This window comes from Myotis davidii, unplaced genomic scaffold (assembly GCF_000327345.1).
Source record: "Myotis davidii unplaced genomic scaffold, ASM32734v1 scaffold167, whole genome shotgun sequence".
Lineage (NCBI taxonomy): Eukaryota > Metazoa > Chordata > Mammalia > Chiroptera > Vespertilionidae > Myotis > Myotis davidii.
In genome coordinates, this window is record NW_006300048.1 from 851,464 (window position 1) to 865,542 (window position 14,079).

At 41.9% G+C, this 14,079-nt stretch overlaps 2 protein-coding genes across 2 annotated transcripts in view; both read left to right on the top strand.

Moving 5' to 3' along the window:
* Positions 1–3,241, top strand: part of LOC102753096 (adenylate cyclase type 10-like) — a 9,757-nt gene extending 6,516 nt beyond the window's left edge. Inside the window, exon 8 of the mRNA XM_015572149.1 lies at positions 3,123–3,241. Coding sequence (XP_015427635.1) covers positions 3,123–3,241 — 119 coding nt within the window. The remainder of the gene's footprint in view (positions 1–3,122) is intronic.
* Positions 3,242–6,879: 3,638 nt separating this feature from the next.
* LOC102757201 (adenylate cyclase type 10-like) lies at positions 6,880–14,079 on the top strand. The gene is made up of 7 exons (XM_015572261.1): positions 6,880–7,054; positions 8,229–8,448; positions 8,781–8,906; positions 10,373–10,545; positions 11,352–11,508; positions 13,481–13,685; positions 13,769–14,079. Exons 1-7 carry the CDS (start codon positions 6,933–6,935, stop codon positions 13,870–13,872), a joined length of 1,107 nt encoding a protein of 368 aa, XP_015427747.1. The 5' UTR covers positions 6,880–6,932; the 3' UTR covers positions 13,873–14,079.

A 14,079-nucleotide genomic window follows, 5' to 3' on the forward strand; every position in this document is an offset into this window, starting at 1 on the left:
ATAGTATTTCTCCTGCCAGCTCTGAAGAAGACCAGAAATTTTATGTCTGCACAGTCAAGGATGAGGTGAACTTGGACACAGTGCTTCTCCCACCATTGTTAAAAGGCATGTTCCTCGAAGAACTCAAGTGAACCAATAACAGATGTCATTGCAATTAGTAATTTTGTAGATGACTGAGTATAGGTCTCTTATTATCATGCTAGTTTCATTTTAAAAAAATATATATATTTTTATTGATTTCATAAAGGAAGGGAGAGGGAGAGATAAAAACATCAGTGATGAGAGAGAATCATTGATTGGCTGCCTCCTGCATGCCCTGCACTGGGGATCGAGCCCATGACCTCCTGGTTCGTAGGTTGAAGCTCAACCACTGAGCCATGACAGCCAGGCACTAGTTGTATTTTCTTCTAAAAAAAAAAAAAAAAGAAAAGAAAAGAAAGAAAACTGCCTTCCAGAAAGAAGTTCTGACATTACTCCCCAAAGAACCCCTTAAATAATTGTAATGCTACTTGAGTAATGGTTTACTTAAGTGAGCCCATTGTTTTCTTTGGGACTGACTGATGACAGAAACGTTTTTTTAGTGGTTTAATAAAAGCATGTCTTGAGTTTCTCTTTGTGCATATTCCTGTGCTGGAGGAAACAATAAGCAAGGGAGAAAATGTTGCTGAAACTTAAGAAACTCTGGTGCTAGTGAAGAGACAGTGTTACGCACATAGCAGGAGTTTAATAAAAAGAGTGCCAAGTAAGTTTATAATGACTTACAAGATAAAGAATTAGGTAGGCATGATTAGACAGGGATGTTTTTCTTTTTAGAGATGAGTTTTTCTTTTAATATTCAAGCGTTTGATGGGCATTGTACTATAAGAAGCCCTCTGGAGGGATATCATAATGAATAAACATACTTTCTAGTCAAGGATGGTCTTGCTGAGAATATGAGACATACATATGAAATAGCATGGTAGTTAAGAGCCAGGACTCTAGAGTCAAAAAAATCTGGGTACTGTTGGCTCCTCCACTGACTGGCTGTGGAACCTTAGATAAATTAATTGACTTATATAAGTCTTAATCTTCTCATCACTCAAATGAGGGTAATGATAGCTCCTATCTACCTCATGGGGTTAGTTAAGGATCAAATGAAATAAATCATGGTACATTGTAAATATTCATTGTATGTCCACTTTTATAAGCTATTCTGGAGGTTTTAGGTCCATGTAGACAGTTCATACTCCTATAGCCATGATAGGCCACACTTGGCAATGGCTTCACTAACATAGAAGGACCAGGTCAGGAAGTACAGCATGCTAGCAGAACAGCAGCGAGTGGTTTTCTTCAGAGGGAGTCCTCACAGCAGTTTCCACCGCTACTCTCCAGAGCCCCAAGGAATAGCTTAGGTGTGATGGAATGAGATCATGATGGATGGGCGCATGTAAGCCCCATGCCCCAGCTAAAAACTGGTATCTCTTGTAACAGCCCCGTATGCATAACTTCCAGGCCCTGCAAGGGACATAACCTATTAAATGATTTACTACCACCACCACCACCACCACCCCCCCCCAGGAAGCCCAAAGCTGTGGTTTACCCCTGCTGTTTATAGCTTCTTCAGTTTTCTTAATCCATATTCAGCTTCCAATCTGGGGTCATTTTTAGTGTAAGCAATGTTACCTGGTAATTCAGGTGCCATTTGTCAGGATCCTGGGAAAGTGCTAGGAAGTGCATCCAAGGTCAGCACTGTCCACAGAGAAGAAAAAAGGATTTGTTAGCTCATAAGCTAAAATTAATAGCTCAGTCTGCAAAGCCTTGTTCTAAATCAGGAGTAGGGAACCTTTTTTCTGCCGTGGGCCATTTGTATATTGATAACATCATTTGTAGGTCATACAAAATTTCCAACTTAAAAACTAGCCTGCTATATTTGGTCAAACATTTAATCAACTCACCCCTAATGCAGGGCCAGACCAAATGATTTTGCAGGCCTTATACAGCCTTCGGCCAGACATTTCCCTGATCTAAATGAAAGGCTAAAGCTATATTGTGAAAGGCCACATAAATTATAAAAGTATTTAAAAAGAAGCCCTAGCCAGTTTGGTTCAGTGGATAGAGTAGGCCTGCAGATTGAAGGGTCCCAGGTTCGATTCCGGTCAAGGGCACATACCTGGGTTGCAGGTTCGATCCCCAATAGGGGCTGTGCAGGAGGCAGCTGATCAATGATTCTCTTGTCATCGATATTTCTATCTCTCTCTCCCTCTCCCTTTCTCTCTGAAATCAATAAAAAATATATTTTTTAAAAAAGTATTTAAAAAGGAGATTGACATGATTATATTTGTACTTTATAACTCTGCCAATAGCTAATATGTTATTGGGATAAGAATGAAGAGAAGTTGGAAATGTTCAAAACAGGGTAATATAGTGGTCCAGGTGAAAATGACTTTTTATACTAAAATTGTTTAGGAGGAAACATGCAAAAACATTTAGAAGAAGGGTAAGTGGGTGACCAGTTGGTTGTGAAGGAAAGAAAAAGGTTTAGAATTATTCCAAGATTTTTGGCTTGGTGACTTATTGGTTCAATACAACTGCTTTAATATATGGGTCATAACATGGAGAGATTTACTCTAATGCTTAGAGTTAATTAGCATCTTTATAATTATTGGAGTTCTGGGACCAGGAAACCTGGCCTCCATGTTTAGTTCCAAAGTAAGAAGAAAAAGTCTAAGTACTTATTAAACATGAAAATGGGAAGAATTGTTAGTTTAGCTGACTGATTCAGGGCATATCTTCGGGTTTACCAACAAAGGGTTTTGGTGACCATGGTTGAAGAGTTTAAGTGATGTGGTGAAAATCTGATTATAGTTGGTTGAACAATGAATGAAGCCTGAGAATGAATGAGGACATGGAAATAAGGTTCTCTGAAGAGGTTTGGCTGAGGAAGAAGGGGTAGACAAAAAGTGAGCCTTTATATTTTGTTAAATGAACAGATTATCAACAAAATGCATTATATGTTGTAGAAAGCTTGTTCGTTGCTGATTTTTTTCCTCTAGAAATAGCTGTAAACCAACTGGATCAACTGAGCCCAGAAGAACAGTTGCTGGTTAAGTGTGCTGCAATCATTGGTCACTCCTTCCACATAGATCTGCTGCAGCACCTGCTGCCTGGCTGGGGTAAACAGAAGCTACAGCAGGTGCTGAGGGCTCTTGTGGATATGCACGTGCTCCGCTGGTGCAGCCAGAGCCAGGAGCTTCCTGCATGAAAAAAACAAAGAGGAAAAGAAAAATTCAGGTGAGGAAAAGCTGGTCCCTTGTTCTCAAGCCTGAACAGAGAGCCTTGGTGGGAATTGGGAGGGGGTGGTTGGGGTGGGGATGGAATCTGTGTTGAGAAAGAGCATCAATATCATATATCAAGTGCCTTAGTCTCTTAAAGCTTATAACTAAGACATGGGGAAAATAATTATTTTAATCATGAAGGAACCATGGTTATAGTGAACGAATAGCTTGTATTTTTTCAAAATTGCCTTAATTTCAAGAATTCTAACTTCTTGTTAGCACCATATGTCAAGTATTTGTGTTTTAATTTTTGGTTCAGAAAATATTGCCATTATCCTTTATTGGCTTCTAGGTCGAAATAATAAGAAAAAAGGATAAACTATTTCTAATTTTAGAAATTCACAAAGATATGTAGTACTGAAACAGGTATTCTCAAATTCTCCACATGAAAGAATAAAATTGTGACATAGAAGACCCAAATTACATATAATCCAAAAATAATTTTCTTTTGACTTTGAAATATGTTTGGGCCTTGAATTTGAACAGAGAATTTCAGATAATTTGATGTTTATAATAATTTGTAATACAAAAGCTCATTTTAGGAGGAACAACTAAGAAATCTATCCAAGTGTACTTCAGTACCCCTGATTATTTCTTTGCCATGGTACTTTGTACTAGATATGGTCACTATCACTCTCAGATTGGTGTAAAACCCTTTATACAAAGCAGGCGAATGGGAATTGTAAATGAAATTTCTTTAAAACTAGCAGCATGTGCTTAGGAGTTTGCTACGTGGTAGCATGCAAGGACTTTAAGGGAGGCTCTCACTTAGATTTTTCTGTATTTCAGATGCTGGCTCTCCTCTCAGGCAAAAAGAGAAACTATTCCTACCACCTCCGGAGGTGCTAGAATTTGATGTGCCTCTATTACGGGAAGCTGCTTGGGAGCTGTGGCCCAAGGCACAACAGAGAGCCCTGCATCTTGAATGTGCCTGCTTTCTCCGACACTTGGCCTGCCGCTGTGGCAGTTGCAGGGGCGGGGACTTTGTCCCCTTCCACCGTTTTGCCATCTGTTCCATCAAGAGCTCCAGAGGGTCATCCCGATTCTGCAGTTACAGGGATACTGGCTCGGTGTTAACACACATGATCACAGACAGATTACAGCTGCCTTCTCCCCAAGGTAAACCCAGGGGGGCAGAAAGAGGATATATGGACAGCACCTCTCTTTACTCATAAGCTCAGATCTCTTCATCCAAAAGGTAAAATCACATTAAGGTAGAAAAATAGGTAGAAACAGCCATTTATCCCTGAAGTACCAGAGATAAGAAAAGTGTAATCTCTGAGTTAAAAGGAACTTTAGAGGTCATACTTGTTTGGGTTGGCAATCTGGGGTAATCTTTGGTAAGTTCCTTAACCTCAGTTAATTGAGAAAAATAGCAATATTATTTTATAGGGTTGTTGTGCCAGGCACATGGTTAGTACGCATACATCTTAATTATTGTTTTTTATTGTTATAATTATTCCACTCAGCACACATATATGGAGTCAGTGTGTATCAGATGCAGTTAAGAATACAAAATGAGTGAGTCTTGGTCCCTAAAATGATCAGTTTTGGGGGTGATACAGACATATAGAGAATTCCAACATGGAAAAGGAGATGAAAATGGCATGCATAGGGGCTGGGTACCTAGAGAAGGGGCTGTTAGCTGGCCCAAGGAATGAGTAGAAGACTCTTTCCTCAAGGAGATACTGCCAGAAGTTAGACTTGGAGCATAAGTAGGAGTTAGCTACTTCAGGAAGGTTGGATTAGTGGACAGATGTTCCCCAAAGCCTATAACCCTTCTACCACATCTCAGATAAGAGTTCATGCTCTTTGTTTTAACATTTTCAGTTCGTTTACCTTACAGGACATCCTGTTTCATTGCCAGCAGCTATTAGAACATCTCTTCTTTCATCAGGGTGAAATCTACCTTCTTGCAACTTCACCCATTTGTCAGAGCTGTGTCTTCTTCTATAGTTGAAGACAGCTATCAAGATCCAACCATTCTTCTCTTTTTCTACTTTGATAGAAGAAAAGTTGGTATTGGTGTTGGCAGGGGAGAGGGATATGAAAGAGATGGTGACGTATTGGAGGTAAAGGACTAAAATGAAGGATTTGATCTATGATCCTAATACCTCTTCTAGCTGTAACATCTGGTGACTCTGTGAAGGTAGACCAGTAACTTGGAGAAATTGGTCATTGACTGATGAACTCTATGAGCATTTGTACTTTTGCACTTTCTGAGGGGAAGAGGACAGGAACAGTGAGTGTCCTAGTCCGCTATTGTGATGAGATTATGCTATCATTCACATTTCCTGTGTGGCCTTTGTTTTGAAGAGGTCAGTGTCAGCTTTAGATTAGACAGCCTGATCAATCTATATGAGAATGGCTCCAGACCTTCCCAGCACAGCCGAACCCAGAAGAGGCCTCTGTGCATGGCCATACAGCACAGGTTCTGCACAGATCGAGAGGGTGCTGCTCACACAGGCTGTGAGGTGAAGGCTCCCTGGGAATTGTGTATTGCAATAGTGCTGCCAAACTCCAGTTTCTTAGTTACCTTATCCTTACCTGACATTATTTGACATCAGAGAGCTGGTACTTTTACTTAACACAAGTCCTCTTTACAGCAGTTCTCTTAGACTCCCTTTTCAATCCCACCACTCATGCTTCTGAGTCCTAACCCTAATATGTAACACTAGAGTCCCGGTGCATGAATTTGTGCACCAGTAGGGTCCCTCAGGTTGGCCTGCGGGATCAGGCCAAAACCAGCTCTCCAACATCCCCCAAGGGGTGCTGGATTATGAGAGGGTGCAGGCCAGTCTGAGGGACCCCACTGGTGCATGATCAGAGCCAGGGAGGGAAGCAGAAGGTTGGCCAGCCAGGGAGGGATCACAGGAGGGCTCCAGGGTGTGTCCAGCCTGTCTTACTCAGTCCCGATTGTCCGGTCCCCAGCAGCAAGCTAACCTACTGGTTGGAGTGTCTACCCACTGGTGGTCAATTCACATCATAGTGAGCGGTTGAGCAGCCTTAGCATATCATTAGCATATTATGTTTTGATTGGTTGAACGGCTGACTGGTTGACCAGACACTTAGCATATTAGGCTTTTATTATATAGGATGTCAACATCATTACCAGTGTATTTCCAGTCTTTGTTTTTTATCTTGGAGAAGGCAGCTGTAGAGGAAGAGTCAAATCTGGAGGATAAAGGCTGTTGAACACCAACTAAGTAAAGTTGAAAACTTCTACTGACCACTGAGACTGTAGTGGACTGTGGCATCATGTGTTCTCATGATTTTAGGTCTTAGGTTTTGTGGTTCACTCTTCTGTGTCCATAAACCCAATCACGACATTTTCAGGGATTCCTACTATTAGAAGTAGCCATCAAACCAAGTGGATACATTATATATTTCTTTATTAACCGATTGTGAGTACCTCCTGGGATATAAGAACTGGCTTGGAAAGTTTGACAACTAAAGGAGTTACTATTTGAATGACAAATCATTGCTTTTAAGGAATTTGCAATTTATTATCCCAATTTTGTGTGCAGGTAAATATTAAACCTAAACTTATTATCATAATGGGGAGGGCGTGGAAATTATGTCGTGAACTAAGCTGCAGAGGAAAGATAGAAATTTAAAATGTCCTCAGTTAATTCAAACATAGGTACTAAAGATAATCATCTTTTTCTCCCTATAGATAGTTTTCAGTTCCAGACAGAACTGTCCAGAAGTCGGGAGGCCTTCACAAGTGCACCCTGCAGGTAGATGGAGATGCTGAGAATGGGCTAGAAGGGCAGAAAGTGAGACACAGCTGACCACTAAACTGGGCTCACCTCACCTGCAGACCAGGAAGGCATCTGACACCCAAAATCTCTAGTCAAGTTAATAGAGATTTCAAAATGCAATTTTTGATTCTTTGTAGAGAAATTATTTCTTAGTGGTTAAGAAAAACTTCCAATAGCTCTCAAATGCATTGTACACAGAGCAGGGGTTTTTATGTTCAGCTATAAATTTGCCTTCTCAATTATTTTTGACCCCAGCTGATATTAAAATGAACTTACACTTCCCAACCATGTACCTCTGGTTTTCAAATGCCTGTCCCACTGATGTTAAATGTCCCTACCTTGAGTTCACCAGCCACGCTGTAGTCTTCTCTCTCTTATCCAACTTGATATTCTACTTTTCAAACATAAATCTATCCATATTTGACATGAATCACCTCCACACACACCTATGTGTCTGGCTCACACAATTCTCCTTTTTTAAAATACTAAGTGGCCTCCATCTCCTTCCACTTATCAGAATGTTCACCAGCCTTCAAAGCCCTCCTCAGTACCTACTTTTTTCGATCATTCCGTCTCAGAAAGACCTGATCTCTTTTGAACTCATGGTACCTGTGGAGAGTGCACTGGACTAGTAGTCAGAGAGGTGAGCTACTAGGAGTTTTGAGGCCCTATATAAATCACTTAAGCTCTCTCAATCTCAGTCTCTTCATCTGCAAAACGGTAGTAACTTTTGCCTGCTGGAATGACAGGGTTATTGCAGGATAAGATGGTGGTGGCATATAAGATAATGTTCAAATGTACTGTGACAAAGTTCAAATACACTAAGAGATAAATGTATTATTACTTACTGCTTTGTATCACTTTGGTGATTTTATTTAACACACTGTTAGTTTACTCTTCAGGTGTGGTCATTTCTCCATTTAGTTTGTAAGTTATTAGATTGACTTTAGGTTTTTAAAAAATCTGTAATAGGACTTTGCCGTTATAGATTAGGCCTCTGACTTTTAAGAGTGATGGAAGGCAAGGATAGACATAGAATTAATGAGTTCTAAAGGAAAGCGTCCTGGGAAAATGGCTTGGAGACCCGGTAATGCCTGACAAAGGTGGCTGCACCTGGCCACTCTCATTTCTTTGTCTTCTCTACACAAAGGTCAGAGGAAGAGTTCCTGGATCGAGTGAGCAGGAAGCTGGCTCAGGCCAGCCCCGAAAATGACCTGCTGACCACGAAGCCCTGTCGCTGTGAGGAAATCCTGAAGTTAGTGCTCTCGCCCCTCATCCAGCACTGCCTGGTCATCGGAGAAAACACCTGTGCGTTTTATTACCTGCTGGAGGCTGCCTCCGCCTCCTTGGACCTGTCAGATAACTACATGGTGAGCAAGCTCTGCTCTCTGAGATGAGCCCTTTTACTTGGGGATTTGATTGGGTTTCTTAACTATCAAGTGACCTGGAGAGAGGGTGGGAGCGAGAAAAGACCTGGAAAGGGTTTAGGAGAAAACATGAGTGGGAATGTGGGAATGAGAGAACACCAAGCTGTTGGCCCTGCCCCTCCCCGGCCATGTGCAGTCCAGCTCCCCATTTCTAACTCGAAATCCAACCTGATTGGCATGCATATCTTGACCCTCATCATATCCTTACTCCAGTCTTCACCTCTAGCATCATCTGAATCCTAATCCAGTTCCTCCATCCCTTGTCTGGTTTGAAGGCCTTCTTTTATTTGAGGAAGGCAAGCAGTCTTCGGGGCCAGCCCTCTGCATTCTCATTTTTGAAAAGGCACAAGGTGAAGATCTGTCAGTTTGAGGAGGCCACTTTCTGCCGTCTTCGGTCAGAGGTGAGAGTGGAGGTGACCTTGAAGTTTGGGTTATTTCTCCTTGACGGTTACCCTATTATTTCTTTTAAAATCCCTTTGATTTTTTTGGGTGTGTGTTTGTGTATGTGCAGTTATAAATGTGATAATATGATAAAAGGTGCACAGATTCAAAACATGAAAATATATAATAAGTAAAAAGTGAAACAACCTTCATAATCCTATGCCATCCCCAGCATAGTTAATCATCTGGCTATATGCACAGTCATATCGTTATTATTTTGTTATTTTAAAAATAGAATCATATTCCTCGTTATCTTCTGTAGCTGACTTTTATTCTTAATAGTGAAGATTGAACATATCTGTGTATTGGTGTACATCAATCACAGTTGTAGCTGCCAAGTATTTCACTGTATGCATATATCAAAGTTTACTTATCCATTCCATTCTTCAGGTGCACTATGGTGAATATTCTTGGAAATAGCTCTTTCTCCTTTTGTGAGAATGTTTCTGTAAAAGAAATTTCCAGAGGTGGAAATAGTAAGGCAAAAGATATGATTTTACATTTAGTAAATATATTGCCAAATTGTTCACCAAAAATATAGCAATTAGAGTTTTTTACACTTCTTTACAGCCTTACCAACATCAGATACTATTAGTCTTTTAAAAACTTGCTAATACATAAATGAAAGTTATCTTAACTATGCAATATGGTACATTATTTTTACATGTTTATTAGTCATTGATTTTTCTGTGAATTGCCTAGTAATGGGGTGTAATGTACAGTGTGATGATTATAGTTAATAAAACTGTGATGTATAATTGAAAGTTGCTAAGAAAGTAGATCTCAAAAGTTCTCATCACAAGAAAAAGAAGATTTTTAACTATGTGTGGTGATGGACATTAACTTATTGTGGCAATTATTTTGTAATATATACATATGATGAATCATGTACAACTGAAACTAATACAATGTTATATGTTGATTAGATCTCAAAAAGAAAAAATCACATTGCCCACATTAATATACTTAATAAAGCTAGAAGAAAAAACCCATATAGTTGAAAATCTCCCCAACCCTGTCACTTAGCCACTGTGTCCCTTCCCCAGTGTCCCTCCCCCAGTGTTATGTATCTTTATATGTGAGGTGATATTTCAGGTGCTTTCCGCAGCATCTGAATCCTTGCCCAAATGACAATCCCACCTCAGTCTAGCAGCATCACCTTCTAAACCAGAACCTTCCTCTACTGCTCACTGACAATGTGTGGGGTACTTTCTCCTTAACCCTATTTTCTCTTTTATTTGCTCATGACCCTACTAGTGGTTGATAGAGTAGCCAGGCTCTGCTCCAACTCAATGCACTCACTCTAGCACCTCATTAGCCCTAAGTGCACATCCCAAAATAGAAGAGCCAGTGTGTTATATCAAGGACCTTGTCCAGATTGCTCTTCCCACGTTTGCATTACTGTTTCTTATTTTCCCATGTCTAGGTCTGTTTCAACATGGGACAGATCACCTTGGCCAAAAAACTGGCTAGGCAAGCTCTCCGACTGCTGAAAAAGAATTTCCCTTGGACCTGGTTTGGTGTCCTTTTCCAAACATTCCTGGAAAAATACTGGCATCCCCGTTCCCTGAGCCAACCTGCAGACAACCCTCGTGAGAAGTGAGAAGCTGGCCAAGTTGCCCTGGTCCCCTTTAGGGCCTCAGAGAAACTAAAGTAGGACCAAGCCTAGAGTTTTGCCATATTGACCTCAGACTCCCTTTTTTATATATATTTTTATTGATTTTTACAGAGAGGAAGGGAGAGGGATAGAGAGTTAGAAACATCCATGAGAGAGAAACATCGATCAGCTGCCTCCCGCACACCCCCTACTGGGGATGTGCCTGCAACCAAGGCACATGCCCTTGACCGGAATCGAACCTGGGACCCTTCAGTCCGCAGGCCGATGCTCTATCCACTGAGCCAAACCGGTTAGGGCTCAGACTCCCTTTTTTAAGCATATCACAGACAGTTCTAGTTCTGCCTTACTTCCCTAGCCAATTAGATGTAACGAAATGAGGACTTTTGTTTTGGGAGTGTGGTGTTACCCTATCTCTTCCAAATAAAGATAGGTGTGTGTGTACATACATGGATATACAGATATGTAACTAGGTAGCAATTTAATATTTGTCTGATATAAAAATTGCTACCTAGTTATTGAGCTATAATCATTTAAAAGAAATATATTTAATCAAAATAGCAATTCAAAGAGTAAACCTTTATTTAAAAACTTCTCTGAACTTTTCCTGGTCAAGAGGGATGAGTTAAACAGGTCTAAGAGGTTAGAAGTAGTTGGATCCCAGAAACATTTCTGAGTTTGGAAGTCTGTAGCTGGCCCACGGAGGAGTAGACTTGGGTTTCTTGTGGGGAGGGATAGTTGGGCACTGGTGAAGAATAAGGCATGCTAACCACCCTGTGCTTCACAACAGTAAGAAGAAGTTGGCAGTCCTGCAGCAGCAGGTGCAGTGCCTCTCCCTCCTCTGGCAGCTCTATAACCTGGAGGCCACAGCCAGCAGCCACAGGTTTGCCTGCCTGGCCACGCTGATGCAGAAGAATTCAGCTGAGGAGTTTGCCAATGAAGCCCAGGTAAACCAGTCCTTGCTTTACCTACTCAGAAACCTGAAGTGCTAGGGGGACAGACGCTGCCAAGTTCCTGGGTTTTGCATGGTCCCACAATAACCCACATTTAATAGGACGCCACTGACCATGGGTTTGAGCAGGGTTTCTCAACTTGCAGTTTATAGATGGGTTTTCCAGGCATGAAGCTGTCTCTGTGAACTCACTGAACTGAATATAGAACTCTGTCTCTGTGTGTGTGTTGAAAAGAGCATTTGGGGAGTGGTGGAAGGTCGGGAAGGGGTCATAGCTTTCATCAGATTCTCAAAGAAGTTCATGATCTAAAAAAAGGATTTGGATTGCTAACTTAGGGAAAAGAAGGAAGAAGGAAGAGAAGTGTGTCTTCCTAATTTTAGCCTCTCTCGCTCTCTCTCTCTGTCTCTCTCTCTCTCCCATTTGTTCAACAAAGATTTGATGAACACCTATTAGGTCCTGGCACTGATCTTGGTTCCAGGGAAAAAGATAATAGAAAAGTGAAATATATGGTATGTTAGGTGATAATAAATGTCATGGAGGAAAAATAAGTGGAGGCAGGGGATCTGGGGATCTAGGAGTGGTGGGTGCTGTTTTAAATAAAGCAGTCAGGGAAAGCCTCACTGAGTAGGTAACATTTGGGCGCATATCTGAAGAAGGCGAGAAAATAAGCTGCATGGCTATCTGGGAGAAGAGTGTAAGGCAGAGGGCACCGTGAATGCACAGGGCATGCCCTCTGTGTTTGAGGAACAGCCAGTGTGACTAGAGGGGAAGGAGGGAAGGAGAGAGAGGAAGCAGATGAGTCAGAGGGAGGGTGGGTGGCAGATCCTGCAGGCCTTATAGGCCACTGTAGTGGTTTCAGCCTTTATTGTAAAGAAGCTGGGAAGCCTTTGGTGGGTTCTTAGAAGAGGGAGAACAGGATCTACTTAGATTTTAATAAGGTTATTCTGACTGCCATAACTGAAAGGTGCAAGAGAGGTAGCTGGGAGACCAGTTAGGAGGCTATTACAATAACACAGGCAAGAGATGGTTGGCTTGGCTTGTGGTGGCAGAGGAAGTGGGGAGGAGTGGTCTTCTCTCAAGGGAGAGCCAACACGATTCGCTCACAGATTAATTTCCGAATGTGCTAGAGAAGTGTCAAGGATAATCCCAGGATTTGCAACGTGGACTTCCAGAGGGATGGAAATGCTCTTAATTGGGATGGGGAAGTCTGTAGAAGGCACAGATTTGGGGGAAGATTGGCTGCAAGGTTTTGGACAGATTTAATTTGAGATGTCCATTAGACATCCAGGTAGAGATGTGTAGGCAGTTGAATATAAACTGAGAGAGCTCTGGGCTGGAAGTACAAATTTGGAATCATCAGTGTATAAATGGTATTTAAAACCAGGAAATTCGGTGAGATCACCAAGAGAATGAGAAAAGGTCCAAGGACTGAGTTAATAGCTCCAGCGTGAAGAGGTCAGAGTCATAAGGAGAAACCAGCACAAGAACCTGAGTAGTTGCCACAGAAACGGGAGGGAAAGTGAGAGAGCATGGTGTCCAGAAGACCTACTGAAAACTACTTTGGGTGTCATCAACCATGTCAGGTGTGCACACATTATACCAGGAACCTAGCAGCTATGCTGAAGAGCTTTAAAGAGCAAAAATCGGAGACCTTAATTAGAGACAACACTGATGAGGTTTGGCCCATGTTCTACAAGGGAGAGTCTGGGATTGGAGAAAAAGACAAGGGGCAGGTTGAGAAAATTGTTTGTCTAAAGAACAGACAGTGAGAATAATCACATTAGAAGTGTAAGGGTGAGGAGGATATCTCTTCATTGCTGGAGTGGAGGTGAGTGGTAGAGACACCAGGAGTCCTGACCAAATGAGCAGCATGGCACCAGCATGGGCAGTTATGCAGAAGAGGGACGAGATGGAATGTAGTGTAAATGCACAATCAGAATGTTTTGCCCTGTGCTCTGCCCCGCAGGTTGTCTCTACCTATGTGGCCCTCTCCCAGTTCTCCCAGAATGTGGGTGACACGGAGAAGTGGCTGCACTGTGAACAAATGGCCATTCAGAAAAGCAGCCTGTGTTGGTTCTCCAGAGAGGGGTTGTTGGCCACCGCGCAGCTCATGCAGACCTTGGCCTACACCAAGCTCTGTCTCGGCCACCTTGACGTCTCCATCAAGCTGGGTAACGGGGCTTGGGGCTGGTGAGCCTGAGGCCTTCAGAGAGGCCAGACTCAGCCAGACTTCACAATGCTCTTACCTCCTTAGGTTTTCAAGCTCATGAGATATGCGGGCACCTCCGGAAGCCAGCTCTGCAGAATCTGGTTCTCTCAGTTCTCTTTAGATCTGCATTTCTCAAGAAGAAGTATTAAGATCATTTTTTTTTTCATCTCTATTCATTGCTTAAGCGGGGAGGGTCTGATCTCCCATAGGCGATGAGATGAGAAGAGACAGCTGTTCATTCCCACAGCTGTCTCTTCTCCTGTTACTACAGGAAGCACTGTCTTAGGTGTGGGGGTTAGCAGTGAGAAGCGCAGTCTGAGCTCCTTTTTTTAAATAAATTTTTTTCTTCATTTTAT

Bases quoted from the DNA above. Each gene is read 5' to 3' on its own strand.
- LOC102757201 (XM_015572261.1), top strand. From the start codon at position 6,933: ATGTCCTCAGTTAATTCAAACATAGGTACTAAAGATAATCATCTTTTT. The intron at 7,055-8,228 runs GTAGATGGAGAT...CTCTACACAAAG, and splicing joins TTCACAAGTGCACCCTGCAG to GTCAGAGGAAGAGTTCCTGG. The intron at 13,686-13,768 runs GTAACGGGGCTT...TTACCTCCTTAG, and splicing joins TGACGTCTCCATCAAGCTGG to GTTTTCAAGCTCATGAGATA.